Below are 27447 nucleotides of genomic sequence, written 5' to 3' on the forward strand. Positions count from 1 at the left end.
CGATCTCGCCACCACATTGGAGCAGCGTGGGTTATGTCTTATGTCCCCTGAGCCGTGCTGTACCCGACCTCCACACAGTGAGTCCAACGGTACTGTACATAGTAGAAACAATATGTCCTGGGAGTTGCACAAGTTTGCATCTCGCTTGCCACGTCTCCCAGGTCTAGCCATAGCTACAATTAAAGGAGATACCGATAAGCATTTTGTGTTCCCCACTGTGCAACGAGACAGGGTATGAGTTTGACTGCTCCCGTAGTGGTCTTATTTGTACCGTTCATTCTGTCTAGCTACTCGGATTCTTCCTCAGACCTTTCGAGGACGCAGACACACTGTAGGGCCATCCTTCCAAGCCGTCAGGTGATCTTTCAACGAGTACTCCGAAGCCTCGAGGTTCTGTTCCACCCAGTCGTCACTGCGACCCTCTCGTTTGAGATCAAAATCCAGCAGCAGTCGGGCAAAAACTAGCATGATATTGGCGATGGCCAACGGCTTGCCGACACAGCTCCGCGGACCGACAGAGAAAGGCATGTAGGGGTTTTTGCCCGCATCCTGTTGGGCGGCCTCGACACCCTTTGGACGATACCATCGCATGGGGTCAAAACGGAATGGTTGAGTGTAGTACGCCTCGCTGTGATGGATGCTGTAGATGCCGACGGCGACTTCACACTTTTGCGGGATGAAATGACCGTCGATGGTCGCTCCGCCCTCTTCAACCTCCCGCCACAGCGCTGCGCCTCCGGGGGGTGAAAGTCGGAGAGATTCGTCGACGCAGGCGCGCAGATAGGCGCACGAGTTGAGTTTGGCACCTAGCGTGATCTCCTCAGTCGAGCTGAACGTGGATCGGACCTCTTCGACCGCTCTCTTGTAGCAGCGTGAGGACCCCGTGATATAATGTGCCAAGGCCGCCATGCTCGTCGACGACGTGTCGGCCCCTGCGGGACGCGTTAGCTCAAAGTCACGTCGGTCATTTGGAAGACTCCTACCGGCCACGATGAAAGTAGCAGTCTCGGTGCTCAGCTCAGCCGTGGTGAGTTCCTTGCCTGTCAAAGGGTCCTTGCAGTCCTGCAAAAACGCAAAAATGTCTTTGGAGGCCGATTTCCTGCCTCCTAGACGCTTGGACATGAGCATCCGGATGAACTGGACGAACCTCCTTCGGCCCAGGATGGCTTGCGGGAACAGCTTCCGGTCCAGGTCGCCCAGGCTGAGGGCCGGCTCTTGTAGAAGAACCCCTAGGCGCACATTAGAGTGCTCAATGGCTTCCATGGCGTAGCGGTATTCGGGATTCGCGATGGTGTCGAAATCAATGTCAAATGACACTGATGTCATAATGTCGAAAGCCAGGTTGTTGACTGCGAAGGCGACTGTCAGCACCATGAACCTGCCTACTCACTACCAACCGGGTCTCAGGAGTCATCGATAACGTACAGGCATGCGACATGTCAAAGGGAGGCGCCCAAGATCCGTCTGATCCTCCCTGTGCGCGGAGGACGTGGCAGAATTGGTCGAGCTTGGAATGAATTTTGGGCTCGAGCATGCGAAGACTGCTCTCGGAAAAGGCTTGACTGATGACGCGACGCCGGCGCCCGTGAAGGTACTTGTCCTGGAGCGTTAAGAGATTCGCAGCCTGCTTGGAGAGAACATGGTAGTTGCGGAACTTGACCACCTTCCCTCGGTGCCCATAAATATCTAGTAACGTTAGGACTCTGCTAGCTAGACGCTAGGCTGGGTATGATGGACACTCACCGCGAAGGGCTGGTTCCGTGTTGAAGATGAGGCGGTTCGGCGCGTATCGAACATGATCCCCTATGGAATGTTAGAACATGTGCGCAAAACTGTCTCCGATACACTTTCCATAGACCTTGTGGCATTCATAAATATCCTTGTGTATGTCTCCCTTCCAAGCGTGATACGCAGAGTATAGAGTCGTGAACTTGGCAAAAAAGGGGCCTGGGTATCGGGCCAAGGGATGGAAAATTCCCAAGTATATACCTCTCCCGACAATCTGTCACGTCTCTCTGAGGATTTTTGATGGCACCGCTTGGAGTTGGAGCTACTCACTGTGACAAGAGCCAACGCGCTGAGGGCGAAGAGAAGGTAGCCCGCCATCATTGTGGCGTGCCGCATGGAGACCTCCCAGCAGAGGAAACTCATCTTAAGTTGCAGAGATTCACCTCGAAAAAGGCCTGGGTAGCTTGGGTGACCCTTCCTCTGGTGCTATGGGGGAGAACTGCGACGGCTGGATGGTTTATGAAAGGAAAGTCAATCACTGGGGACTTTTGATCACATCTCGGCCTTTTCGTCTCTCTTCATGCCAAATGGACAGACGATATAAGAATCTTCTTTGGGGCCTCCATGAGCGGGCGACCCTCGAGCGTGTTTGGACAGACACTATTACTACTTCGTACGCACTAGTAAGCATTGAACTAGACTACAGCTGTTTCTGTCTGACTAAGAGTGATATGACAGCGGATGGCCTTGTAAGGTCCCCGGTTTTGCGTCAAGCTCATGCTTTTGCGCCGACACATTGACCTCAATCTTCCTCCCCCGAGTCGATTGTGTATACCTCCACATTGTGTGCAGCGGGAACCTTTGATTCCATGCGCACGTCCTGGGTTGCGATGCTCTCCTTGGCCTTATCTTTGAGCACGGACCGTAGAATCTTACCGCTGAACGTCTTGGGAAGAGCATCAACAAACTCAATGCCACCAGCTAGGCGCTTGTGGCTGTGAAAGACCTCGTCCATCTTCTCATGGAGAATGCGGCGCACCTCCTCGTCAGACAAGGCCTTGCCGTCGGACGATTTAACAACGTACGCACGTGGCAGCTCGCCGGCAAACTCGTCAGGTACGGGCACAACTGATACTTCGGCCACGGAGACCTGCTGCAGGAGGAAGGCCTCCAGCTCGGCGGGCGCTACCTGCATTCCCTGGACAAACTGTTAAGACACTCGGACTCAGGGCTCCGGACTCGAGGTGCACTTACATGGACCTTGATCAGTTCCTTTAGGCGATCCACAATAAAGAGGTGCTTGTGGCCTCGTGGGCTTTCCTTCACCGCCACCAGATCGCCGGTTGCGAGCCATCCATCGTCCCTTAGCATTTCGGTGCTTGTGGCGCTGCTGGTGAAGTATGCTGGCGAGATGTTGGGGCCGCGCAACAACAATTCGCCTGGCTCGTTGGGGTCGTCGACCTCCCGCCCATCGGTCGTCACCAGACGTCCCTGCGTTCCGGGCATCAGATAGCCGCAGGAGCCGAACATGACATCGTCCCGGCTGGTCGCCGCCACGATGCACGTAGTCTCCGTCATTCCGTACCCCTGAATCATGGCACAGCCAGGGAGCAGCGTCTGGAACCTGGACAGGGCGTCTTTGCTCAGGGATGCTGATCCCACCAGAACGCTTCTGACGCTTCTCAGATCAAATTTTTGGACGAACGCGGGAGCGTGGTTCATGGCCGCAATCAAGGGCGGGATCTGGACACACGATCAGTGCTGGTCCGTGAAAGCGCTTCAGAATCATCATGCATCTTGCGGCATGGACTCACCAGCCAGAGTCTGCTAATCTGGAAGTCCTGCGTGGCCTGCAGAATATCCCCCATATCGATGGAGGGGAGAATGACGGTGCTGTGCCCGGCATACACGCCCATCTGCGCCGTTGCGATGAGCGCGAAGGCATGGCTGAGAGGAAGAACGCCCAAAGAGACTTCGGCCTGACTCTGCGTGGCGCTACCCCTCTCAAACGTCACAAACTGGAGGATGTTGGCAATGACATTTCGGTGCGTCAATTTAACCAGCTTCTGCAGGAGGGAGGAATGTCAGCGTCGACTTGTACGAAGGCGTGAGATATTACTGGAAAGCCCGACGTGCCACTCGAGCTGCACAGAAAGGCCACTTGGCGAGCCCCATGGCCCGGTGTAAAGCTGTTTCTGGGGAGAGGCGGCAGCTCTGCGCCCTCCTCTATGGCCTTGTCGACGGTTTTCAGTTCGGGTGGGATCTCAACGCCCTTGGTGGCCTTTGCAGGCACCCGGAGTACGTAGACGTGCGACAAGGGCAGCCCGACCAACGAGGCCGCCGCGAGTGCCGACTCGATGAGCGGAGCACTGGTGAAGAGAAACTTGGCCTTGGTGTTTCTGAGCTGGTCAGCGACCTGCTGGGTACTGTATGTGGGACTGATGGGACACGCGACTCCAGAGAGTCGATGGACGGCCCAGGACGCTGTGAGGGTATCGATCTACCGAGTGTGAGCACATGTGCAGTCTGTCATGCATCGGGTATTGCGAAATTATTCTTACGCTGTTGAGGGCAAAGAAGGCAGTAACCCTGTCCATCTCATCCACATTGTCTAAGCTGCCACCCCATTGCAAATCGGCGGCAAGGGTGCGAGCCAGGGCCTCGACACGCTGCTCCACCTGTGCCACCGAGTAGGACGTGCCTGTAATGCCACATATGAATGGTGGAAGGGAATCGTCTAGGGGATGTCTCCCGTACTGCTCGCTGACTTGACCGAGGAGGAAATCGTGGATCGGCACCGAGTCAGGGGGTGTAAAGGGGAGTTGCGCGACCGTAGCAGGGGGTCCGAGAATCATGCTGATTTGTAGGGGTTAGTTGTAATGCAAATTTGAAGACGTCGAAGAAATCAGGCAAAGCCTTCGAGGCTTTTTGACGGTTTTGTCTGATATACATGCGCTACATGAGCGATCCAATGGTACGGACAACCCAGTGCGGGCAAGACGTTCTCCCGTGCGTGGCCAGCTTGTATGCACCGCCAAGAAGGCGTCGACGTCCCCATGTCTTCACGAGTAACGCAGGCAGGCCATTACTCATGCGAGCGGCTTGCAGGAAGAACCGCAATCCAAAAAGTACTTGTACCTAACTTGGGACAGAGCCGGACTTTGTGAGCTACATGTCTGATCGAGGCGCCCAAGGTTCTTCTTCCAGAATTCTGTCTTCTCTGATACGTCCAAAGTCCATGTTTCTCCAAATGAGCATATTCTCCAGTTCCCCACGGACTGATGCAAGGCAAAACTTGTTGACGTAGCAAGGGTATCACGTAATGCTCCTGGCTGGCTGCTGCATGTACTTGGCAAACAGTCGCTCCCCGCAATTCATTCATTCCTCGATACAGATTGAGTCCAGAGTCAATCTAGTTAACCAAACATTTAGCATTTTCTGCTGTCTCAGATTCTGTGTATTTATTAATCATCCGCGGTATTCTAGTGTTGCCTAGCGTATAGGGTAGTCGTCAAATCAGAGCCGCCAACGATCACATCATCACATCACCTGCATCCTGCGCACGTCCCCTACCATTAACAACCGGCACGACGTAGCAATTATGCAGGCATATGCGTCTGTTGTCGCGATGGCAGGGGTGTTCTCTCTCATTTTCCGAGCTCCCTGTTGATGCTTCGCTCTCAACTTGCTGCTGTTTCCCTTTACCTTCACTCTACACCTCAGTGCTTGGTGTACCTCCTCCCGGACAAGATGCACCTTATGCGCGCCCTCGTGGGCGCTGCGCACCATCCGATGCGAGTGGCTCTGAGACAGCCCCCGACCTGTTCGTGTCTGGCAGCTCTGGCAGCGCGGCAGACCTCCATCGCAGCCCGCCTCCCGTCGGGCGCCTTGCCCTCCCCTCTCGCTTTTCGTTGGCTCGCAAAGCCCATGCTCCTCAGCCAGCTTCAACACCGAGGTGTAGCGACAGATGTGCGCGCCAACGCCGCCCCAGCAGCGGACAGCGCCCAAGCAAGCGCCGAGCCAGAGCCGCCCAAGAAGAAGCGCTCACGGGCGGTGGACTTTGTGGAGGCGACGAAACGGCTGCGGTGGCACTGGAAGGTGCTCATCGTCCTCTTTGAGCTCACCATCATCGAGTACCTGGCCGACAAGTTCTTCCTCGGCGGCACCGAGTACCGTACCGTGGTCGCCTGCGGGACACTGGTCCGCATCGCTCTCGACTACAAGCTGCACTATGGCCCGGCCTCGTGGCTCTCGCGTCACGAAGACGAGGACCTGCACCAGCGCAACGCACAGCGTCTGTGCGTTATGATGAAGTACAACGGCGGCCTCTACCTCAAGGGGGGCCAGGCGCTGGCCATGCAGGGGAGCATCCTGCCCCGCGAGTACCAGCTCCTGTTTGGCGAAATGTTCGACGATGCCCCGGCCGCGTCCTGGTCTGAGATCCGCAAGGTGATCGAGGCGGACTTTGGCGGGCGTAGCGTCGAGGACGTGTTTGGCGACGGCCCGTCGGCCCTCTTCGAGCAAGAGCCTCGCGCTGCGGCGTCGATTGCCCAGGTCCACTACGCCCGCCTCGCCGATGGCACGCCTGTCGCCGTCAAGGTGCAGAGGAAGAACATCGCCAAAGAGATCAAGTGGGACCTGTGGGTCTCGAAGCTCATGTTCGACTACACGGCGTGGTCCACCGGGCTGCCCATGGCCAAGGTGGGCGAGTTCCTCGAGAGGTGCATCTTGCCCGAGATCGATTTCGTTCACGAGGCTGAGAATGCCGACAAGCTGTCCCGTCTGGTCGCCGACGACGAGAACTTGCGCGGACGCGTCCATGTCCCCAAAGTCTTCCACGAGCTGTCCTCGGACAGGGTGCTCACGACGGAATGGATAGACGGCACGCAGCTGTGGGACAAGGACGTCATTGAAGCCCCTGCGTCCCGTCCGGGCATAGCCTTGGGCAAGCATACCGGTCTCGGACTACGTCTTAGCGATACCATGGAGACGGTGCTGGAGCTCTTTGCCAAGCAGTTCTTCAGCTGGGGCTTCGTCCACTGCGATCCGCACCCGGGCAACATCCTCGTTCGACAGCACCCCAGGGACCCCAGCAAGCCTCAGGTCGTTCTTCTAGACCACGGCCTGTACGTCACCATGTCTCCGAGCTTCAGGTCCCAGTACGCACGGTTCTGGAAGGCCCTCGTGACGGACGACGAGGCGCTGCTGGCACAGGTGGCGCAAGAATGGGGCATGGACAGCCCTGAGGCATGGGCCGACGCCACCCTGATGCGACCCTTTAAGGAGAAACCGAGTGAGCAAGGGGAGAAGTTGCAACGCCGGACCGAGACGTCAGAAGAGCGTCAGCAGCGCATGATCGAGGAGGCACGGGCCTACCTAGGCGACGAGGACGTGTTCCCGCGGGAGATGCTGCTGCTGGAGCGGTCCATCACCATCCTCCAGGGGAACAATAGGTTTCTGGGGTCGCCTGTCAACCGTATCAAGCTTCTCGGCAAGCACGCCGTGCTCGCCGTGCGGGAAGGAGGTTTTGGGGAGGCCACCATGGCGGACGTCCTCGGCACCCGCGTGGCTCTCTGCAAGCTGGACTTGGCCTTCTGGTGGAGTTGTGTGCGGCAATACTTTGGGTACGGGTCTGGATTTGAGCAGGAGATCAAGGAGGCGGAGGAGAGGCAGATGCGCGAGACCAAGGACGTCATTGCTGAGCTCTTGGGCATCGTCGTGGACTAAATTTGACTAGCATTTGCACAAGCATGCACGTACATGTCCCAGGCGGAGCACCCATTCTAACGGCGGCTAGAGACTGAATTAGACGCAGACACCGTAGGCCAGATAGGGGGCTCCTTTTGGGACAACATTTAATATAAGTCTAGGTGGATCAAAAGATGGGCAGTGTCAAGCATGTTTCTATCGTTGCTATCTAACCGGCCAGCGGGATGGAGACCCTCTCGCCAATGTCGCAGACGTCAAACAGGCCCCTTTCCGGCAAGCCGAGAGCGACGAGCGCCTCAGCTAGCTTCCGGGGCGGCTCCTGCACGGGCTCATCCCCGAGCACCCAAGTGCCCCAATGCATGGCCAGGGCGCGCCCACAGCGCGTGTCCCTCTGAATCTCGACGGCATCACGGGGGTTGGCGTGGATGGAGGACATGAGCGCACGGGGCTCGTAAGCCCCGATGGGGAGGAGGCCCAAGGTGAATGGGCCCCTGAGGTCTCCGATCTGCGCGAAGGCCGGACAGCGGGGGAGCATGGCGTACTCGTCATCCCAGTCGTGGTCCTGGTCGTCCTTGAGCCAGGGCACGAACCGATAGCCCGTGTCCCCGCCGAAGAAGACGGATGCCTCATCGGACGCGACACCCCACGAGGCCCACAATGTCTTGTCCGTACCAAAAGGCCCCCGGCCTGTGGTATGCTGCGCGGGCAGGCAAGACACGGTCGCTGAGAGGGGGCGCCCTCTGTCTCCATCGTGGCCCGTCGGGACGGACACGCTGGCTTGCTCCCACCAGTCCATCTCCGTGACGTTGTGGAGGCCTGAAGACGCGAACCAAGCCGCGTTGCCGAGGGGCACGAAGAAGTGCGCGTTGGGGTGGTGAACCCGGATCTCCCTGACGGTCGGATAGCTCAGCTGTCCCGTGCCTGGCATCAGCGTGGGTCGAGCCCCTTTTCACGGGAGGCTTGTCTTACATGGTCGTAGTGGTTATGCGAGATGACAACAATGTCCACAAACGGGAGATCGCTGATCTGGCAGGGCGACGCGGTAAACCGCCGCGGCCCAATCCACGCGGAAGGAGAACACCGGTCCGTCAAGACGGGGTCAAACAGGACACGAAGGCCCGAGGGGTACTCGACAAAGTAGCATGCGTGGCCGAGCCATGTCGCGTGCAGGCAGCCCGCGTCGTGTGGGACGAGCCGGTCTCTCGCGAGGTCGGGCTTTCTGATGGGGAACTGAATTTTTTGCGGCGTTAGAGTGTTCTCTAACGACGCAACAGACCTCCTGCAAGGAGAGGGAGAGGGAGAGGGAGGTCTCACATCGGATTCGGCAGTCGATGGACTGATGACGGGCATCAGCTGTAGTCTACCCAAAGTTGCGAGAAGAGAACCAACTGTGTCCAAGTACTCAGCCAATTTCGCCTGGTACCTTCTCGTCAGTCACCTTGTCGATTCCATCGTGAACAGGTACTGACTGCATCACGTGCGCCTTGAGTGCATCTGGTGGGATTTCCTGCCAGCTTGGCCACGGGTTGCGGAACGCTGCCTTGCCAGGTTTCGGGTGGTGTGCCTTGGCCGCGGCGTCGGCTGGCCGCGAGCTCTTCTCTGGGGGGGTCCTGACAACATTGCACGCTCCCGAAATTGGGACGGCCTTTTGTTGCGACATTGTACGTGTGGTTTTGTTGGATGGTCTGTGTTTAATGGCTTGAATGTGAGGTCAATGTATTGCGTTTAACTGCAAGGGGTGGCGCCGAATGTTGCTAAACAACAAAATCAACCACACCTGTAATAGCCTGCCATGTACGTACAAATCAGAAATAGATCTTTGCGCTATCGAAGGCAAAATCTACAACAGGTCAACGACTACTCGCCGCCAGCCTCTAGCGGGGTGGAAACCCAAATGTCCGTAGGGTAAGCAAGTAGGTATCAGGCGCCCAACGCCATGCTGCCCGGCATCATGCTGGCACACACAAACGTCCCAGGCACGAGCGTTACGAGTATCGACTGAGCAGGTTGAGTAATAAGGGCGATCCTTGTCATCTCATCAGTCAGCAGTGACTGACTGTACATCCTTTGCCTATAGTACGTGGCTTCGTGGCGTATTAGTGTGACCCCTGCTCTGGCTTACTCATTGGGGCGTGTGAGATGAAGCTCCGGGATCTACCGTTCGCACGACACTCCTCACCACATGCAGCCACCAAGACACGTTCACTACATTCTCACAGCGTGAGCCAGCATCCATGCATATTGAGCAGCATGTGACGTGAGGACAATCTAATGAATGCCAAGTCCACATTAGCTCAACGCTACGGGCGGGAGACGCGACGTGCTCCATTCCGCAGGGCTTAGCCTGTCCCCCGCACCACACCATTCCTTCAGGGGCAAAGTTCCGGCGTCCGCTGCGCCCCCCCCCCCCCCCCCCGAGCTAGGCGTGTTCGTGTCTTTATTCTCCGGAGCCCACCTCATGTTGGTAGCAAACGGATGAATAAACAATTGGATGACCGGTGTGGAGTCTCTAGTCGTCAAGCCACTTGATAGTCATAAAACAATAGCAGTCAATCAGGCACACACGCGACGAAGAGCAGAGAAGGCAGGATCGCACGGGCCAGCCAATGCCCGCCAACAGGCTAGTGCTACAGCACAGACCCCCCTGCCAGGCAAAAGCGACGGCCGTCGATACACGAGACATGGCTCTTGCTTGGCGCGCTCCCGGTGGGAGATTTCGGAAATTTCCAGTGAAGTGAATCCAGTGCTTCCAATCAGCACACCTCCACTCCACGCCTCCAAAGAACCGTCACCAAGCCCATCCCATCGTGGAATTCATCGTCATTCGCAAACACAATCATCGCCATGATCCCACTCAGCATGGCCGCCACAGCGAGTCGCGCAGCGCTGGCAAGGCCCCAGGCGTGCCGCCTTCTCCAGCCAGCGCTTGCGTCGCGACGGACGGCCCGTCAGCCCTTCACGACGCCGTCGGCTCTTCTCAACGGCGCACAGAGAACATCCGACAAGACCAGCCCACAGTCCGCTGCCAGTCAGTCGCCCAAGACGGAACAGCAGACGCCCCCGCCCAACATGAACCCGCAGTACCCCAAGTTCAGCCTCGATGGCTTGGGTCTCAGCAAGAACATGAAGATCCTCGTCTACGTCCTCATTGGCATCTGGGGCACCTTTGAGACGTACTTTTACGGACGCGCCATTCACAGGTGGTGGACAGCCAAGCCCGAGAGCAAGGAGTGATGACGGTTGAAATGATGCAAGGCATCGCAGGCTTGCTCCGATAGAGAAGGGATGTAAGGGGTCACTCGCAGTAGACAGGCGCAATAGCCATGCGTCCATATAAAAGTCACCTCTCATTGATTCGAAATCACAGTCTATGAACGTTTATATGTATGACAACAATTTGTGAAAAATGAAAAGACAAAGGAAAACAAAAATAAAAAAACGCAGAACACTCTCCAGGCCCCAACTCCACTATCACTAAAGGAAAAAAAATATGTTTCAAATCAAGGAGAACCCTCCGTGAACTGGACTTGTCGCGCCGAAGACCGCCCAAACAGCTCCATTTTTCCATCCTGGCGAGACGCGACACCTTGAGCTTCGAGATGCGAAACAGCCGTAGCCCCTGGCGAGATGAAGCCCGCCCGGCGAAGATAGCGAAAGCTACTGCGGACGGCTTCTGCCACCCGGTGCGTGTCTTGCTCCGTGTAGCCGTTTGCGGGCCTACTCCCGGTGGCCAGTTGTCCGAGAAAGTGCTGGACAGGCCAGAGGGGGTGCGTCGGTCCCACGGCTTCCATGTGCGTGCGGGCAGCTGAGGACCATTCATCCCACGACAGGGCGCGGAGGGTAGATGTCTCAGGGGACAGTTCTTCCTTGATGATCTCCCAGAAGTCGGGCACGCTCAGCCCGCACTGCGTGTCCACAAAGATCCCATTTGTGTTAGTTTCGGGGAGCCTGTTGTCTAGCTGTGCCAACACAACTTGAGCGACACTCTGCGCGGTATCGAGGAAGAGCCAGTGGTTGTCGGGCTCCATTGGATAGGCCCCGAGCGAGGTGGCCGTGGATGCGATCCGCCAGAGGAAGTCGTCCGAGTTGCAGACCCCATCAGAGGATGCGGCGCCGATGATGCCACCAGGCTTCACGATGGAAATCGGGTTCGGCCCCGTGATCGAGGCGGCAATGTTGTGAATCACGCTTTCGGCCACAAATTTGCTCTGCACATACCCTGTTCCGGTCTTGGAGAGCTGCCTCGCCACCTCCAGCTGGTGATCTTGTGTGTTGACGGCCTTGACGCCTCCTGACACGTACGCGAATCTGGATCCGCACTCGAGTGCAGCCGAAGCGAGCTGCACCGAGGAGGTGATGTTGGCCGCGTACAGGCCCTCCAGATCGGTGAACCAATTAACAGAGGCGCCGTTGTGAACAATAGCGTCGATTCCGTGCTTGCTGTCACCGTGGACTTGCCGCGTCAAGCGGGACCACTGCTCTGCCGTCAGGCCTAGACGGGGCAATGCCAAGTCGCCCGGCCAGATCTCTATCTTGCGCAGTGCGGCTGGGTGGAGCTGGGATACCCAGCCAGCCAACGTCGCGGACTTGAAGATGCGACCAAGGCCGGCTTCGGGCGAGGAGGCTTTCACCAGGGCCACGACGTGGCTTATCGTCGGCGAGAGAAGAAGTTGCCGAAGTATCTCGTTACCGAGGAAGCCAGTAGCGCCCGTGAGGAATACGTTCGAGACACCAGTTGTCTCGAATAGACCACTCCACTTGTCCATAGCTAAACGATACGTGACCTCCTCGGTGAGCGTGGCTATCTCCGTGGGTAGGTCCACAGAGGGCACGTCAGATGACAAGTCTGACTCAGAGGCCGAGCTCGTATTCGCGTTTATGCGGCTCGATTCGACCATTCTCGCCAAACCAGCCACGGTGGTGGTGCGGCCTTTGAAGTCCCGGACACTCATCTTGACCTGGAGACGCGCCTCAATCTTCTTGATCATGCTGATGACGTTGATTGAGTCGCCGCCAAGGTGGGTAAAGCTCTCTGTCACTCCAAAGGTCATGGGGGGCAGGCGTAGTACGTCTGCCCAAATGGAGTGAATGTTGCGCTCTACAGAGGTTGTGGGCTTTGAAATGCCCGACACCTTTACCTCTTCCGATGAAGTGTAGGAGACGTAGAATGCTTGCATGTCCGCCGTCGTCAGGGCCTCGAGTTCGCGGCGCAGTCTCCTCCTGTCGATCTTGCCTGAGGCGTTACAGGGCACGCTCGTCACGGGGATAAAGTGACGAGGCACCATGTAGGAAGGTAGAACCGCCTCCAAGACCGGGAGACCTTGTGTGATCTGCTTCTTGAATGCTTGCGTAGCCATCATAGGTCTCATCACTGCGTGTTGGGTTGCCTCGCCATGGCTTAGCACAACGGCTAGAGTCTGGCGACCACTCACGTCCAGGACGTCAGAGACGCAATGTTTGATGTTGTCTTGGAGGGTCTTCGTGATCTTTTGGACTTGATACTCGATTTCGCCAAGCTCCACTCGTTGACCACGAATCTTGACTTGGCTGTCTTTGCGACCCAGGTACTTGACGCGGCCGTCCGGGCAGTACTGGGCCAAGTCGCCCGTTCGGTACATTCTTTTCACGGGCGTCGAGACTTGTTCCGCGAGCCCCAATGTGGGCCAGGCGCTCGTATCGACCTCGACAAAGGCGTCACGCGTTGCCACAGGGCTTCCCAGGTAGCCATCTGCTAGACCGGGCCCTTCGACCAGAAGCTCACCGACGCAACCGGGCGGCACGATACGGCTGGGATTCTTGAAATCCATTACCCACAGGCGGAAGTTGGAGCCCGAACCGATGATGGCCGGGTCCTCCCCAGGGTGCGACACCTCCGCGACGCTGCAGTAGATGCAGGCCTCAGCGGGCCCGTAGCCATTGAGCAACTTGACCCGACCATACCACGTCCTCACATTCTCCTTGGTCGGGGCCTCACCACCGAGGACCAACGTCTTGAGACCCGGTACCTCTGAAGGATGCAGCGTCTGGACGACAGAAGGCGTGAGCAGGGCTGTGTTCGTGCTGCTGCTGCCGATGAATGCGGCAAGCCTGCCTCCTATCCGATCATCTTCTGAGGGAACACAGATGGTGCCACCCATCATAAGGGTCGAAAGCATCTCGCCGAGGCTGACGTCGAAAACGTGGTTGGAGAACTGCAGCACGCGAGACCCGGGGCCCAACCCGATGGTTTTGGCATGCCCTGCGCTGCTGGAGCACAGCGCACGGTGGCTGACGACCACGCATTTGGGCTCGCCGGTGGTTCCGGATGTAAAAATAGCATACGCGGCTCGAGAAGGGTCCGTGTTTCTGTCTAGCGCAGAGATGTCGGGCAGAGTTGTGTACTCCAGTTGGACCATGAAAGCCGCGGAGATGGGAAGGACATGAGTCGCCGTACCGCTGAGCACAGATGCAGTAGAGGGCGAGCAGAGGGCCACATGGTCACCCGAGACCATGCGGATCAGGGAAACGATACGGTTGCGCGGATGCGTAGGGTCCACGGAGACAAAGGCACCACCAGCCTTCATCACCGCCACCATGGCCACGACAGCCCATTTGCTCTTCTCGAAACAGAGCGGCACAAATGTGCCAGAAGTTACGCCAAGTGATACTATGTGGTTTGCGAGGCGATTGGAAAGAGTCTCGAGCTCTTCGTACGTGAGTGTCCCGTCCCACGAATGGACACTCTCTGCGTCTTGTAGCTTCTCACACTGCCTAGTGATGTTGGCATGGGCGAACTCATCACGGGTGTCCAACGTGGAGTTGACTGAGGACCAAGCTGCCATCTTGGCGAGATCATCTGGCGAAGGGACTTGTACAGAGGAGAGTGGCCTTGGTGCTTTTCCTGGACCGAGGGCCGCCACAAGTTGAAGTGTGACATGGCTGAATTGTTGACAGAGCGCCGTGATGGCCTGTTCAGAGAGTAGCTGCGTGTTGTAGATGACCTCAATGTCGACGGACTTCAGTCCTCGTAGGGAGCACTGGAAGACGAGAGGATAGGCGTGATACTGGCTTTGGCCTGCGGGGAATGTGTGTGTCTTGTCCGTCACCTTGATCTTATCAAAGGGCTCCATCTTGTCTGCACTCGTGTCGTTATCGAGCCGGGCACCTGGCTGAATGACGAGCAAATTATGGAATTGGCACGCCTCGTGGAGATCCTGACCCATCTTTGCAATTGTCTGCAAGCCAGTATGCTCCCAGGGTATCATCTCGTTGGATTGTGCCTGCATGAAAGCGAGGAAGTCCAGCACCGAGACACTTTCATCCTCTGCCGCCGTAGGGATCCGGACGCGAATGGGCAAGGTTGTGATGGTCGGCCCCGCAACCTTCATAATTCCAGGCACGGGGGCGCTACGGCCCGAGACAGTATTGCCGAACACTACATCCTTTGTGGCCGAATGCTCCGCAATCACCATAGCCCAAGCAGCGCGGAGTACGGTGGGCAGAGTGGCGGTGGATGTGCCTGAGGCGGTCGGGGGAAGATCAAACCTGTGCTGGGACGTAGCGATGGAACCTGCTTTTGGATCCTCTTCGAAACCCGAGGACCTGTCATTTCCTCCTGGAAAACGAGAAGGTTCATGGTCGGACAGCTGGGCTTGCCAGTACACCTCAGATGCCTCTCGATCCTCGGATGCCTCGAGGATGTGGCGGACGTAGATATCCAGCGGGACAACTCGAGATTCCTGAGGTGTCTGCCGGATATACGCGTTCCGAAGGATATCCAGCATCATGTTCAGAGTCCACCCGTCATAGACAGCATGATGCATGTCCCAGACCAAGTGTGCTATGCCACCTGCTGTGTAGACCAAGTTGAAGGAGACCAGACGACGGCCAAATCCGGGCTGGATAACAAGGTCTTTGCTGTTGCTGGATCCGAGATACTGATCAATGTCGTCTTCAGAGGTTGTAAGCTCCTTCAGCGGGACTTGGTCTTGCAAGATGACTTGGATTGATGCTTCACCAACATGTGAGATAATGCGGGTGCGTAAATTGGGGCTCAAGGAGTACAGAGTGGCCAATGCCTGCTTGAAGCGCTGAAGATCAAGATCTCCTGGGAGTTCAAAGATGTATCTGGCAACGTACGAGGCAGTCTCGCTCTCTGCCATGGCAATCAGACCCTCCTGAAGGGGAGTGCACGGGAAACAGTTCTCAATAGACTCGGGCGAGACCTGGCATTGTGTTGCTGCCGAGCTCAGGATCTCGCCCACGAACATTTCTTGAGGTAGGAGACCGAAAGGTGGAAGAGCACGGTCAGAACCCTCAAGGCCGCGCGCCGCAATAGTCGCTGACAGGACGCAACAAGAAGCCATAGCAGAAAGTGTTGGATTGGCGAAAGCGTCAGCAGCCGACAAGGTCAGGTGCTGCTCATCAGCAACAGCAATCATCCGGAAGATGGTGATAGAATCGCCACCAATGCCGAAAAAGTTGTCTTGTCTGCCAATGAGGCTATGGTCGATGCCCAAAACATACGCCCATGTATCGCGCAGAAGTTCCTCCACGGGTGTGATGGGACCCTCAGGAACAGTGGATGTATCATCCCCAGCCTTGAAGGGTACTGTATACTGGAGCAAGCTATCGTCCGAGGCCTCGGATAGGAGTGTTTGGAGCTTGAGGCGGTCGAGCTTCAGAGAATTGTTGAGAGGGATGCGGGTAACGGGAACGAAGAGGGAGGGGACCATGAATGAAGGAAGGGCTGATTTGAGTCCTTTCCAGAGCTGCCGAAGGAAGATGTTGGTTGTCTCTGCGGCTGGCATCAAACGAGCCAGGTCGCCCGAAGGCGCTGAGCTCTGACTTACAAAGGCAACTAGGACCACTCTGGTAGACTTTTTGAAAACAATTGCAGCAACGCCAGTATTCTCTGGAGAAAGAACCTTCATTCGATGCTCCACCTCCGCAACGTCCAGACGCTGGCCGCGAAGCTTGGTCTGCGTGTCTCGACGGCCTAGATACTCAATGGTCCCGGTCGTGACATTGTAACGACCAAGGTCACCGGTTCTATAGAACCCCTGCGTAGTGGTGGAAGGGATCCAGGGCACGGAGGAAATGAATGTTTGTTGGGTCTTTTCAGGGTCATTGAGGTACCCCTTCGCCAAGGATGGAGAGCGAACCACGATCTCGCCTACACACCCAAGAGGGGCTGGTCGCTCTGGGTGGTCCGTGGCGGCGATCCAGCAGCTGATGTCGACTTCTAGTGCTCCACGTCCAATGTTCGAAGGCTCTTCGTCAGGGGCGCTGTACACGTGGACGGCGCAGAACATGACCGTCTCGGACGGTCCATACGCATTAACCAACCTTTTCACACGGCCGAACCAGAGATCCAAGACTTCGCGAGTTGGAGCTTCACCCACAAGAACCAGAGTGGTGATCGTGGGCAGAGACTGAGGACGAAGAGTTGTAGCAAAGGATGTTGTCAACATGGCTGTGTTGATCCTCTGAGCGGAGCAGAAGCCCGCCAGTCCGGTGAGACGCTCCGTGTCTGATGGAACGCACAAGGTGCCTCCGAACATGAAGGCACCAAATATCTCGGCGATGCTGACATCAAACATGAAGTTGGAGAACTGCAGTATACGGCTCTCGGGATGTAAATCGTAACCTTCCGCCGATGCAGAACCTTTGACGCTGTTGCACGCTGCCCTGTGTCCAACCAGGATACCCTTGGGCGTGCCAGTAGACCCAGATGTAAACAGAATGTAGGCTGTATCGGTTGATGACACAGTAGGCAGATCAAGGGGGTAGTAGTCTGCCTTTGCGTAGTCCTCTGGAAGCTCACGCGGCTCCAGGACCAATGTTCCGACACCCAGCGAGCGGCACAAGTCTTGTGTAGTTGACGAGGTAAGGACAAGATCCGCTGATACTTGATCCAGAATGGCTCGCAAGCGCTCCTCGGGAAAGGCGGGATCAAGCGGTATATATGTGCCACCTGCTTTCATGATGGCCAGTATGGCCACAATAGCCCACGCTGACTTTTCCATGCAGACAGGCACTCTTGTGGAGGAGACAATTCCGTAGTTGAGCACCAAAACCCTGGCCATTCGCGTGGATACAAGGTCTAACTCTTCATACGTCATGGTTCCCTCAGCAGAAACCAGTGCAGGGTGAGTGGGTGCTTGCGTAGCCCAGCGCGTGACGGCTTGATGGAGGAGAGTGTCGGTGCCTGTACCGAGGCTCACTCGTGCCGTGGAGGTATTCCAAATAATTGCTTGGGCAACGTCGTTCTGCGAGGCAACGTGGATGTCAGCAACCTGACGATCCGTCGCTGCGAATTGTACAAGTTGGTGAATCACATGGGACATGTGATCTCCAAGGCGGTCGACAAGGTCTCCCGATAGACAAGCCTCGTCATAGATGAGGTTGAGCTGCACTTGCTCCTCCATGAGCTGGCACTGGAGGACGAGAGGGTATGTGTAGTACTCGTTCACACTGGGACCAGCAGCCTCGGCCTCGCTCTCGTTGACAAGTACAACGAGGTCACTCATTGTACTCTGGTCATGGATGCTCTGGTCCGTGAAGTACTTGGGCTGGATAACGACCAAGGAGCCGAATTCCGTCGCGGCCTTGGCCTCTGGACCCAGGCGGGAGATTCTTGGGAGGCCGTATTGCTCGTGCTCGATCATGCCCGTGGCTTGGTCCTGGATCATGCGGAGGAAGTCGGCCACCTTCTGGTCGCCGCTGATACGCGTTCGGACGGGCACTGTCGCGAGCAGTGGTCCGACCATAGACTCTACTCCCTCAACTGAGGCCTGGCGTCCCGAGACTGTCGCGCCGAAGCAGACGTCGTCTGCGTCATCAGAATGGGCAGCGAGAACCAGCGCCCATGCTGCGCGAACAATAGTCGCAACGACAAAGCCTGTCTTGTTGGAAACCGGAAGAGGTACAGCAGTAGTTCGCATTCCGGATTTTATCGCATCGCCACGGGCGCGTGGTGGGAACCCAGACGCTTTGACTCCGTCGAGCTCCCTCTTCCAGTAGTCCGCGGAGGCTTGACTGTTCGCCCCCATGATGAACTGGACGAAGTTGCGGAAAGGGACGGCCTGGAAACTCTGCGCAAAAGCTTCGATACTACGCGTACCGATATGGTCGTACGCTTGGACAAACAACTGCATCATGAGGCTCAAACTCCATCCGTCGTATATGGCATGGTGGATTTCCCAGACAAAGTAGGCCTTTCCCGTGTTGTCATCCTCAAGTAGTACATGCCTACTCAAAGCAGACCCGAAGCCAGGGGGGTTCTGGATAGACAATGCAATATAAGCGGCCAGGTTAAGCCCCTGTGTGTCCTGCCAGCACGCTCCATGTTTGATGTGCGCTTGCAGTGGCTCGCCTCCCGGACCGCGCACGATGCGGGTGCGGAGGTTGGGGCAAAGGGAGAAAACGACCTCCCAGGCAGCCCTGAAACGACCGATGTTAACGTGCGAACCGAGTTGGAAGATGAAGCGACCGAAATAGGCGCCAGGGTAGCGCTCTGTCAACATCATCACACCTTCCTGTAAGGGCGACACGGGGAATGCGTCCTCCACCACACAGCCCACTGGGAGCTGGCATTGTTCTCTGACAAGATGATCTATTTCGGGTGGAGTCAAGATATCCGGAAGCAAGGCCCAGATCTCCAGAGTGATAGCACCTGTTTCAATGGAGGCTTTCGCAGTACGGGTCTGAGCTTTACTGGCCACGGCTAGCAGTGTCGGATCTGCGAAAACTTGCGCAACGGATATCTTGATACCCTGCGAACGAGCAATGGTCACCAGCCGGATCGCCGTAATTGAGTCGCCACCCAGCGTGATGAAGTTGTCGTCCAAGCCAATGTCGCTAGGCGGCAGGTTGAGGATCTCGGACCAGATGTGCTGCATCTTGTCTTCCATATCGGTCTGGGGTTGCCGCTTCGTACTGTGAACGCCACGAAACGAGACAAGATTCGACTTGAAGATAATAGCGGCCACGGCGCTGAGCTTCTTGCGGTCGAGCTTGGCGGAGGTGACGAAAGGCATGTAAGCACAGGGAAAGAAGACGGTGGGTACCATGTAAGAGGGGAGGCGGCTTCCCAAGAAGCGCTGGAGCCCTTCTATCCCCTTGTGCTCCTCTGTGTCTGGTGGAAGCACCATGTCTTTTGCAAGCATGTCCAAGCTGTCCACAAGATCGACATGTGCTGTCTTGGAGGCGTTCGAGGGACAGACAAAGGCAGCCAATTCCTGGGCAGGCTTGCCTTGACCCGAGGAACCCTTTTCAAAGGCAACAACACCAATTTGTACATGGGATCCCAGGTGATCACGGGCGAGATGCTCAATTTCGTCCGGCTCCACGCGGAACCCCCTGATTTTAACCTGCGTATCCTTGCGACCCAAGAACTCCATGGCGCCATCAGGTCTGTACCACGCCAGATCACCGGTCTTGTAGACCCTGCTCCATGGGGGCAGACTGGATTCGCTCTGCGCCCACCCGGGCAGAGCGTTGCCCTCGAGGACACTGGCGGCTGTCTTGGCTGGATCGCCGAGATACTCCTTGATCACGTTGGGCCCATGGATGACGACTTCTCCAATAACCCCCACGGGCAACAACTTCTCCGTGTCCTCACAGTCCACGATCCAGCAATGGCAAGCGACCGGCTTGCCGATAATCTGGGGAGACTCGGAGATAGAGGCCCACTGGTGCGAGCTCGAGATACAGCAAGCCTCAGCCGGACCCCAGACGTTGATAAGCCGGACTTTTCCAAACCATTGGTGAAGGATATCATGACCGACGGCTTCGCCACCGACTCCCACCACACGTACGGTGGGCGCCATGTCTGGGCTGAGCGTCCTCAGGAGTGCTGGGGTTTGGAACATCCACGTCACGCCCTTTTCGCGGATAAAGTCCGACAGGGAGTTCATGCGCTGGTCTTCGGAAGGCACACAGACACAGGCACCTGTCACCAACGCGCTTATAATTTCGCCAATGGAAAAGTCGAACACAAAGGCCGCAAATTGAAGCATGCGGGTTTCACTCGACATTTGAAGTCTCTTGGCGATAGCCCGCTGACCCGTACAGGCAGCACGATGCTCCATGATGAAGCCCTTGGGCGTGCCCGTACTCCCGGACGTGAACAAGACGTACGCTGCGTCGTAGGGCTGAGCGAGTGATGATGCTCGCCTCGTCCGTATCTCCGCCGGGGCATCTTGCGTGAACGGTGCCGTCATGAAGTCCACCTGGACGACATTTTCAACCAAGTTATCGACGTGCTTGCGGCATTCGCGAGAGCACAAGGCTGTTACCGATCCAGTTTTGCTCGCAATCTGCTGATGACGACTCCGAGGGTGCGTTGGGTCGATGGGCACCCAGGCACCACCCGCCTTGTTGATGGCGAGGATCGCGACAAAGTACCACATGGACTTTTCAAAGCATACGAGGACAAGATCTCCAGCCTTGATCGTGTACTGAAACTGAAGTAGGTTGGCGTACGAGTTGGCAGCGTTGTCGAGCTCCTGGTAGGTCAGACTGCCGTCCCAAGCGTCGATGGCGGGCGCGGGTGGACGAAGCTGCGCCTGTTCCTCGAGGAGAGTGTGGAGGCATTCGTTGTAAGGTGGAGGAGATGAACCGTTGGCCACTGTGAGAACTCTTGTGTCTTCTGGGCCCAACAAGTTGATCTTGGCCAAAGGGGTAGACGGGGCGGCAGAGCATAGCGCGAGGACAGCTTGCTGGAAGTGGCCACAAAGTAGCTCGACTTCTTCACCAGTGATCACGCTCGAAGCGTATGCTACGGTGAGGGATATTTCAGAATCCGCATGTTGGGGGATCTGGCACTGGAAGACTACCGGGTATGTAAAGAAGTCATCTTCAATCGTGCCCTCTGTGTCGTGAACTGGAAGTAGAGGTAGCTGACCATCCGGCGAACCTCGACCGACCGCAGCTAGCTTGGCAGGTTGAATCACCAGGAGCGTGCGGAAGTCACACGCAGAGCGGGCGTCGTTGCTCAGCCTCGCAATGTTCTGCAGCCCAAATTGCTGGTGAGGGATGATTTCGACGCTCTGCTCCTGTACCCGCCTGAGATATCTCCCGACAGTCGCCGACGCGCTGAGGAGCACACGCAGGGGCAGAGAGGTCACTATAGGTCCTACCATGGACTCGATACCTGCGACAGGCGCATTGCGACCCGAGACAGTTGTGCCAAAGGTGACTTCCTCCAGCGAGCCCGAACCGTCGCTGGCTCGGGTCGATAATGAGAGACCCCATGCTGCCGTCATGAGGTTTGCCAATGTCACATCTGAGGAAGCGTGTTGGCGCTGGTTGGACTTGATGGAGAAGGATTGCCTCAAGGTGGCATCTGTGCGGACGCCTTGCTGCGTGCTGGCGTTAAATAGTCGAGGATAATCAGTGCATCTCGCCCCTTCCAGCGTTTGAGTCCAGTAGGCCGCTGCCGTCTCTCGGACACGTTCGCTATGGGCAATGAAGCTCACATACAGCGATCGAGGAGGTGACTCGAGCGCTAGGATGAGGTTTGCGTACACCTCACCGAACCGCGCAAACAGGAGATCCAAGGACCACCCGTCATAGGCTGCATGGTGAATGTTCCACGCGAAGAAGACCTCACCCGTGGCTTCATGAGTAAGGAGTGCATGTTGTGACAAATATGTGCCGTAGCCGATGGGTGTAAACCCTGGCTTTATGGCTTGGCTGCCGGGAAGTCCTTCAATGGTCCCCCTGTGCCAAGGGCTGCCTTTGCGAAGAACGACCTGAATGGCTCTCCCGTTGGTGAGCCAGATGATTCTGGTCCGCAGGATGGGAGTCTCGGTGACAATCTGATCCCATGACGCCTTGATGTGTTGCGGGTCAACCCCGTTACCCAACTTGAAAATCATGTTGGCAACATAAGTACCAGGTTCCTTCTCAGTCAATGCGATCATCCCTTCTTGAAGGGACGTGCAAGGGTACGCATCTTCTATCAATGCCGGATCTAGAGTTGCTGGATCCATATCCCAAGCCTGCGCCAGGCTTGCCTTGACATCCTCCAAGGTAGTGAGACCGTCAAGAAGAGTAAACGATTCGATCTGAGACTCTTCGACCACGCGCAGCTCGTCGCACGCTGAAGCCATGGCTTCTAGACGTTGGTTGTGATAGACCACTTCCACCTCCAGATCAATCCCCGAGTCCCTAGCCATGGTGACAAGTCGGATAGCGGTAATAGAATCACCGCCTAGACGCAAGAAGCTACTGTCGAGACCAATGGATGATTCTGACACACCTAGTACAGACGCCCATAACCTCGCCAGGACCTTCTGCATAGACGATTCTGGTGGTCTTATAGCATCGGTGGCCGTTTCGAGAGCATAATTCTCTCGGAGAGCAACCGCGCCCAAGCTGGAGGCGATACGCTTGATGGCCTTGCGGTCAGCCTTGGTGCTCGTGACGGTAGGTAGAAAGTTCAGAGGAACAAATAGGGCTGGTATCATGTAGCTGGGGAGCTTCAATTCCAGTTGAGCAACGGCGGCGGCGAGCAGCTGCTTCCCTTCACCAGAGAACTCTTGGAGAAGGATATCGTCGTCATAAGGGACATCGGCTCCTTTCACCACATTGTCGAAGCAGAAGAATGCCGCGAGATGCTCCTGTTCTTCCTCCTTGCCATCGACAATGGAGTGTGTGTTCAGAATATCGACAAACAAATGAGGAACACAACTGAGATAGGAGTGCAGGTGCTGCTCCACGTCGCCCAACTCAATTCGCTGTCCGTGGAGCTTCACTTGTGTGTCTTTGCGACCAACAAACTCCATCTCGCCCTGAGAACCAATGTAACGGACAAGGTCTGCCGTGCAATACACGCTACCCTTAGCAGCACCAGAGAACCTAAGAGCCCAAGCCGGTGCCGGACGGAACACTGCCCGAGTCTTGTCTTCATCTCGCAGGTATCCCTCCGCTAACGAGGGTCCTTGGGCAATGAGCTCGCCCACGCAGCCGATGGCCGCCAGCTTTGTGTAGTCATTGGGGTCTGCGATCCAACTGCAATACCCTACACCACGCCCAATTATAGCCGGTGGCTCAGGGGCCGTCATATGATGTGCGGTCATGAAGATAGTGGTTTCGGTAGGGCCGTATGCTTGTATGAAGCGGACGCCAGCGTCTAGCCAGGGGCTGATGACACTGGGGGTGAGAGCTTCACCGCCGACTACAATCGTCTCCAACGACGGAAATTGAGTGGAAGAGATGAGCCGGGAGACAACAGGGGTCAGGAAGGCCCAGTTGACATCGGCTTCCACCATGAACTCCGCAAGATGGTGTGGGTTCATGCGCTGCGTCTCACTGGGAACGCACACGGTGCTGCCGTGGAGGAGTGTGCCAATAATCTCCGAGATACTGGCATCAAAGACATGGGAAGCAAACTGCAGGATGCGGCTGTGTGCGCCCATCTTGAAAGGCTCGACATGGTTTCGCAGAGCTGTAGCCAGGGCCTGGTTGCTGATCATGACACCCTTCGGCTTGCCTGTACTGCCGGACGTGAAGAGGATATAGGCCAGCTGCGAAGGGGACGCGGCCTCGTGCAGTACATTAGGTAGTTGCGATTCGTTAGTCATGAGCTGTTGATCGAGATACGACGACACCTCGACAATAATGGGCAGCATGCCGGTGGACGCAGCCGCACCAGCCGCTGAGCCAAGCAGGATTTTCGCGTCCAGTTGCTGAAGGATATCCTGTCTCCTTTCTTGCGGGTGCTTGGGATCAAGCGGCACAAAATAGGCACCGATGCTGAGGACAGCCAGGATAGACACGGTGTACCAGACAGAATGCTCGAAGCAGACAGGGACAGCATCCCCAGGCTTGCAGCCTCCTATTATCCGCAGGTGATTGGCAAGCCTGTTCACGGCGGCACCGAGCCTTGCGTACGTCCAGATGTCCCGGCTTCCTCCCTCGGCAGACGCGTAGATGGCCTCTGCGTCGGGGTAATGGGCGATCTTGGATGCAAAGAGCTCAGGTATGGTTCGTTTCTCGACGCTCAGGTCTCCAGCGCTCTCTTGGTTCCACGTCATTATCGTTGCCTCTTCTTGCTCGCTTGCAAACGCTACGTCGTGGAGGGACACCGTGTCTTCTCTTCCGACAAGCTGGGAGCAGAGCGTAGCGAACTGATCACACATGGCTTCCACCTGGAATGTGGAAAGCAGGCGCGGATCAAAGGTCACTCTAGTGTTGACTTCCGCGTCCCCGAGCAAACACTCGAATATGAGGGGATAGTCAATAAAGTTTCCGTGCGCCTCGACGTGCGCCATTTCGATATTAAGGTCGTTAGTGTATTGGTTCAGAGGTTGAACCACAAAGAGGTTTCGGAAGCCACACGCAACGCGAGCCGATGCGTTCAGCTTAGCGATCCTCTGGACGCCAAAGTGCTCATGAGGAGTCATCTCGTTGGCTTGACGCTGGATGGTACGGAGAAAGGCCCTGGTCGTGGTCGTATCGCAAGGTACGGCCACACGGACAGGGACTGTGGTGATCGTGGGGCCGACAGTGTGCTCTATGCCCGGCACGGGGACGTTTCGCCCAGACAGAACGGATCCGAATAGTACGTCTTTGGATCCTGACCATTGAGAAAGAACGAGAGTCCAGGCCGCTCGGAGAATAGTTGAAATTGTCACTTCGCTTTCGTTTGACTGTGGCAGTAGAAACGTCTTGTGGGTTGTCATGTGGTGTGGCAAATGCTCCAGACTGCTCGAAAGCTTCTGCGCTGGTGGGAAATGCGTTGGGAGAGCATTGTTGATAGGTTTCAGCTGGGACTCCCAGAAGTTGGCAGAGGCATTTGCATCGCACCTTTGGAGGTGGGCAATGAACTTTGAGAATGGGGCGCTTGTGGGCGTCATGAAACGTCTCGAGATGTCTACGCCGTCTTCCGCCATGTAGATGGTTTGTACTTGGTTCAGCACGAGACCGAGCGACCACCCGTCTGTGAGCGCGTGGTGGCACACCCACATGAGGTAGGCATCACCATGGCGGTCTCGAAGGAGAACAAACGACGACAGCGGGCTGCCGTAGGTGAGAAATGGCTTGGGATGGCTCTCCAGGTACTCTTCAACACCAATGCATGTTTCTTCGGTCCATCTTAGTTCTTCATCAAGAACAATCTGTACCTGTGCCATCGGTCCTTGGACTATGCGGGTACGCAAACTGTCGTTGGCGGAGACGGTTGTCTCCCAGGCGCGTCGCAACCGTTTCATGTCCAGCTCACGTGGTAGCTTAAACACATGGCGATGAATGTACGACTCGGACTGTTTCGACGTCAAGGACATCATGCCCTCTTGGAGGGCTGTGCAAGGGTAGATGTCGACTATTGTGTCCTCATCCAGATCGTAACGGCTCGCAATGGACTTTAAAAGATGTGTCGGGTCGTCGCCTGGGGCAAGGAGGCCAAATCGAGGGACCTGTCCTTGATCGTGCTCGGTCTCCTCCAAAGGCTCCATGCGCAACGCCAGCTGGGAAAGCCGGGGGTCAGCGAAGACTTCCGCCACCCCAATAAAGTATCCAGCCTCTCGTACGGCAGAAGCCAAACGAATAGCTGCGATAGAGTCGCCTCCCAGTTGGAGGAAGTTGTCATCCTTTCCGATGTCGACTACTGTCATGTTTAAGATGGACGCCCAAACTGAAGCCAGCAGTCTTTCTTTGTCTGTCGACACTGTGCGCTTGGTCGTCTCTGCAAGGCCGTACGTTCTCAGTTGAACTTGGGACAAGGATTCTCCCAGAGCCCGCAGCGCCGTTCGGTTTGTCTTGGTGGAAGTGATGACGGGAATTTCGCGCAGAGGAACGAAGAGGTCCGGGACCATGTACGACGGCATGACGATGCCAAGGAGACCGGACAAGGTAGCGAGCTCATCTCGAAGCACCGCATCCATGGGGAGGACTACAGAAGTTGGGTTTGCCTGGTCTGATGGCTGCTTGTTATATCTCTCTGTGCACAACGTAAAGAACGCGGCCAACATATCGCGACCTGCAGCCGCAGGAGGTTGGATCAACTCCACAGCAACATCCCGAATAAGTGCAGAATGAGCCCTGAGATGAAATTCAATCTCGGCCAGCTCAATGCGGAAGCCTCGGATCTTGACTTGCGTGTCTTTTCGGCCGAGGAACTCTAAGGTCCCATCGCTGTTGAACTTTCCGAGATCGCCCGTCTTGTAGAGCCGCGACTCAAAGGTTGAGTTGAGAGATGACAGCCACGCCGGTGGCGTTTCTATGTACGAGGCCGCGGTCAGTTCAGGGGCGCCAAGGTATCCCTTGGATATAGTGTGACCTGTGATGACAATCTCTCCCATGCAACCCACGGGAGCCAGATTGGTGTGATCATCCTGGTCCACGACCCAGCACAGGCCCCCAACGGAACGACCGATGGTGGACGGAGAGTCTATGGGGGAAGTAAACTCGTGCAATGTGCTGGCCATGCAGCACTCGCTAGGACCCCAGGCATTCCAGAGATGAACATACTCAGCCCAGTCGGTGACAATGTCTCTCGTCACGCTCTCGCCCGCGAGAATCAGAGTGTCAACACTGGGGAGTGCGGCAGGTGTGAGGAGGCGAACAAACGTGGGCGTCAGCCAGAGCGTGTTTACGGCCGTACGGGAAACAAAGCCGGAAAAGTCATCGAGGCGTTCCTCGGGCGATGGGATACACAAGGCGCCCCCCGAGAGAAGTGTGGCAAAGATCTCGCCGATACACAAATCGAACACGTACGAGGCAAATTGCAGGCTGCGTGTCTTGTCTCCCAGTCCGATCCGGGCCCCAATGTCCTTCAAAGCGGTGAAGGCGGACGAGTGTGGCATGATGAGGCCCTTTGGCACACCCGTGGAGCCCGATGTGAAGATCACGTACGCCGCACTCTGGGGATGCAGACCATCTGGTAGGTGCTTGCCAGAGGGCAGATCTGCTTCGGAGGCACACGCGTTCAAGAACGAAGAGGTGACGAGAACAACATCATCTGATAGCTGAGCGCATTTCGCAGCAGTCGACTCAGAGCCCAGCAGCAATCGGGCTTGGAGT

At 56.5% G+C, this 27447-nt stretch overlaps 6 protein-coding genes across 6 annotated transcripts in view; 2 read left to right on the forward strand and 4 right to left on the reverse strand.

Annotated features, from left to right (window-relative positions):
- Window positions 1–303: 303 nt before the first annotated feature.
- On the reverse strand, window positions 304–2109 carry J7T54_008333 (Isotrichodermin C-15 hydroxylase; the record flags this gene model as incomplete). Its single annotated transcript, XM_051505360.1, has 6 exons — window positions 304–932; window positions 984–1349; window positions 1426–1686; window positions 1744–1803; window positions 1990–2002; window positions 2059–2109. The coding sequence occupies 6 exons, from the start codon at window positions 2107–2109 to the stop codon at window positions 304–306; spliced, it is 1380 nt and encodes a 459-aa protein (XP_051363103.1).
- Window positions 2110–2530: 421 nt separating this feature from the next.
- J7T54_008334 (4-coumarate--CoA ligase 3) lies at window positions 2531–4583 on the reverse strand (the record flags this gene model as incomplete). The annotated part of the gene is made up of 5 exons (XM_051505361.1): window positions 2531–2926; window positions 2983–3471; window positions 3543–3794; window positions 3890–4228; window positions 4290–4583. The coding sequence occupies 5 exons, from the start codon at window positions 4581–4583 to the stop codon at window positions 2531–2533; spliced, it is 1770 nt and encodes a 589-aa protein (XP_051363104.1).
- Window positions 4584–5655: 1072 nt separating this feature from the next.
- Window positions 5656–7455, forward strand: J7T54_008335 (uncharacterized protein; the record flags this gene model as incomplete). Its single annotated transcript, XM_051505362.1, has 1 exon — window positions 5656–7455. One exon carries the CDS (start codon window positions 5656–5658, stop codon window positions 7453–7455), a length of 1800 nt encoding a protein of 599 aa, XP_051363105.1.
- Window positions 7456–7645: 190 nt separating this feature from the next.
- Window positions 7646–9097, reverse strand: J7T54_008336 (uncharacterized protein; the record flags this gene model as incomplete). The annotated part of the gene is made up of 3 exons (XM_051505363.1): window positions 7646–8347; window positions 8407–8667; window positions 8876–9097. 3 exons carry the CDS (start codon window positions 9095–9097, stop codon window positions 7646–7648), a joined length of 1185 nt encoding a protein of 394 aa, XP_051363106.1.
- A 1184-nt stretch (window positions 9098–10281) lies between these two features.
- Window positions 10282–10671, forward strand: J7T54_008337 (uncharacterized protein; the record flags this gene model as incomplete). Its single annotated transcript, XM_051505364.1, has 1 exon — window positions 10282–10671. One exon carries the CDS (start codon window positions 10282–10284, stop codon window positions 10669–10671), a length of 390 nt encoding a protein of 129 aa, XP_051363107.1.
- A 266-nt stretch (window positions 10672–10937) lies between these two features.
- The window catches only part of J7T54_008338 (nonribosomal peptide synthase), a gene marked incomplete at both ends in the record, with an annotated part of 28608 nt that continues 12098 nt past the window's right edge, over window positions 10938–27447 (reverse strand). The window contains 2 exons of the mRNA XM_051505365.1: window positions 10938–16187; window positions 16269–27439. Of these exons, the coding sequence (XP_051363108.1) occupies window positions 10938–16187; window positions 16269–27439 (16421 nt within the window). The remainder of the gene's footprint in view (window positions 16188–16268; window positions 27440–27447) is intronic.

The sequence above is a fragment of the Emericellopsis cladophorae genome (genome assembly GCF_022114955.1).
Source record: "Emericellopsis cladophorae strain MUM 19.33 chromosome Unknown NODE_14_length_400046_cov_116_985211, whole genome shotgun sequence".
NCBI classification, from domain to species: domain Eukaryota; kingdom Fungi; phylum Ascomycota; class Sordariomycetes; order Hypocreales; family Bionectriaceae; genus Emericellopsis; species Emericellopsis cladophorae.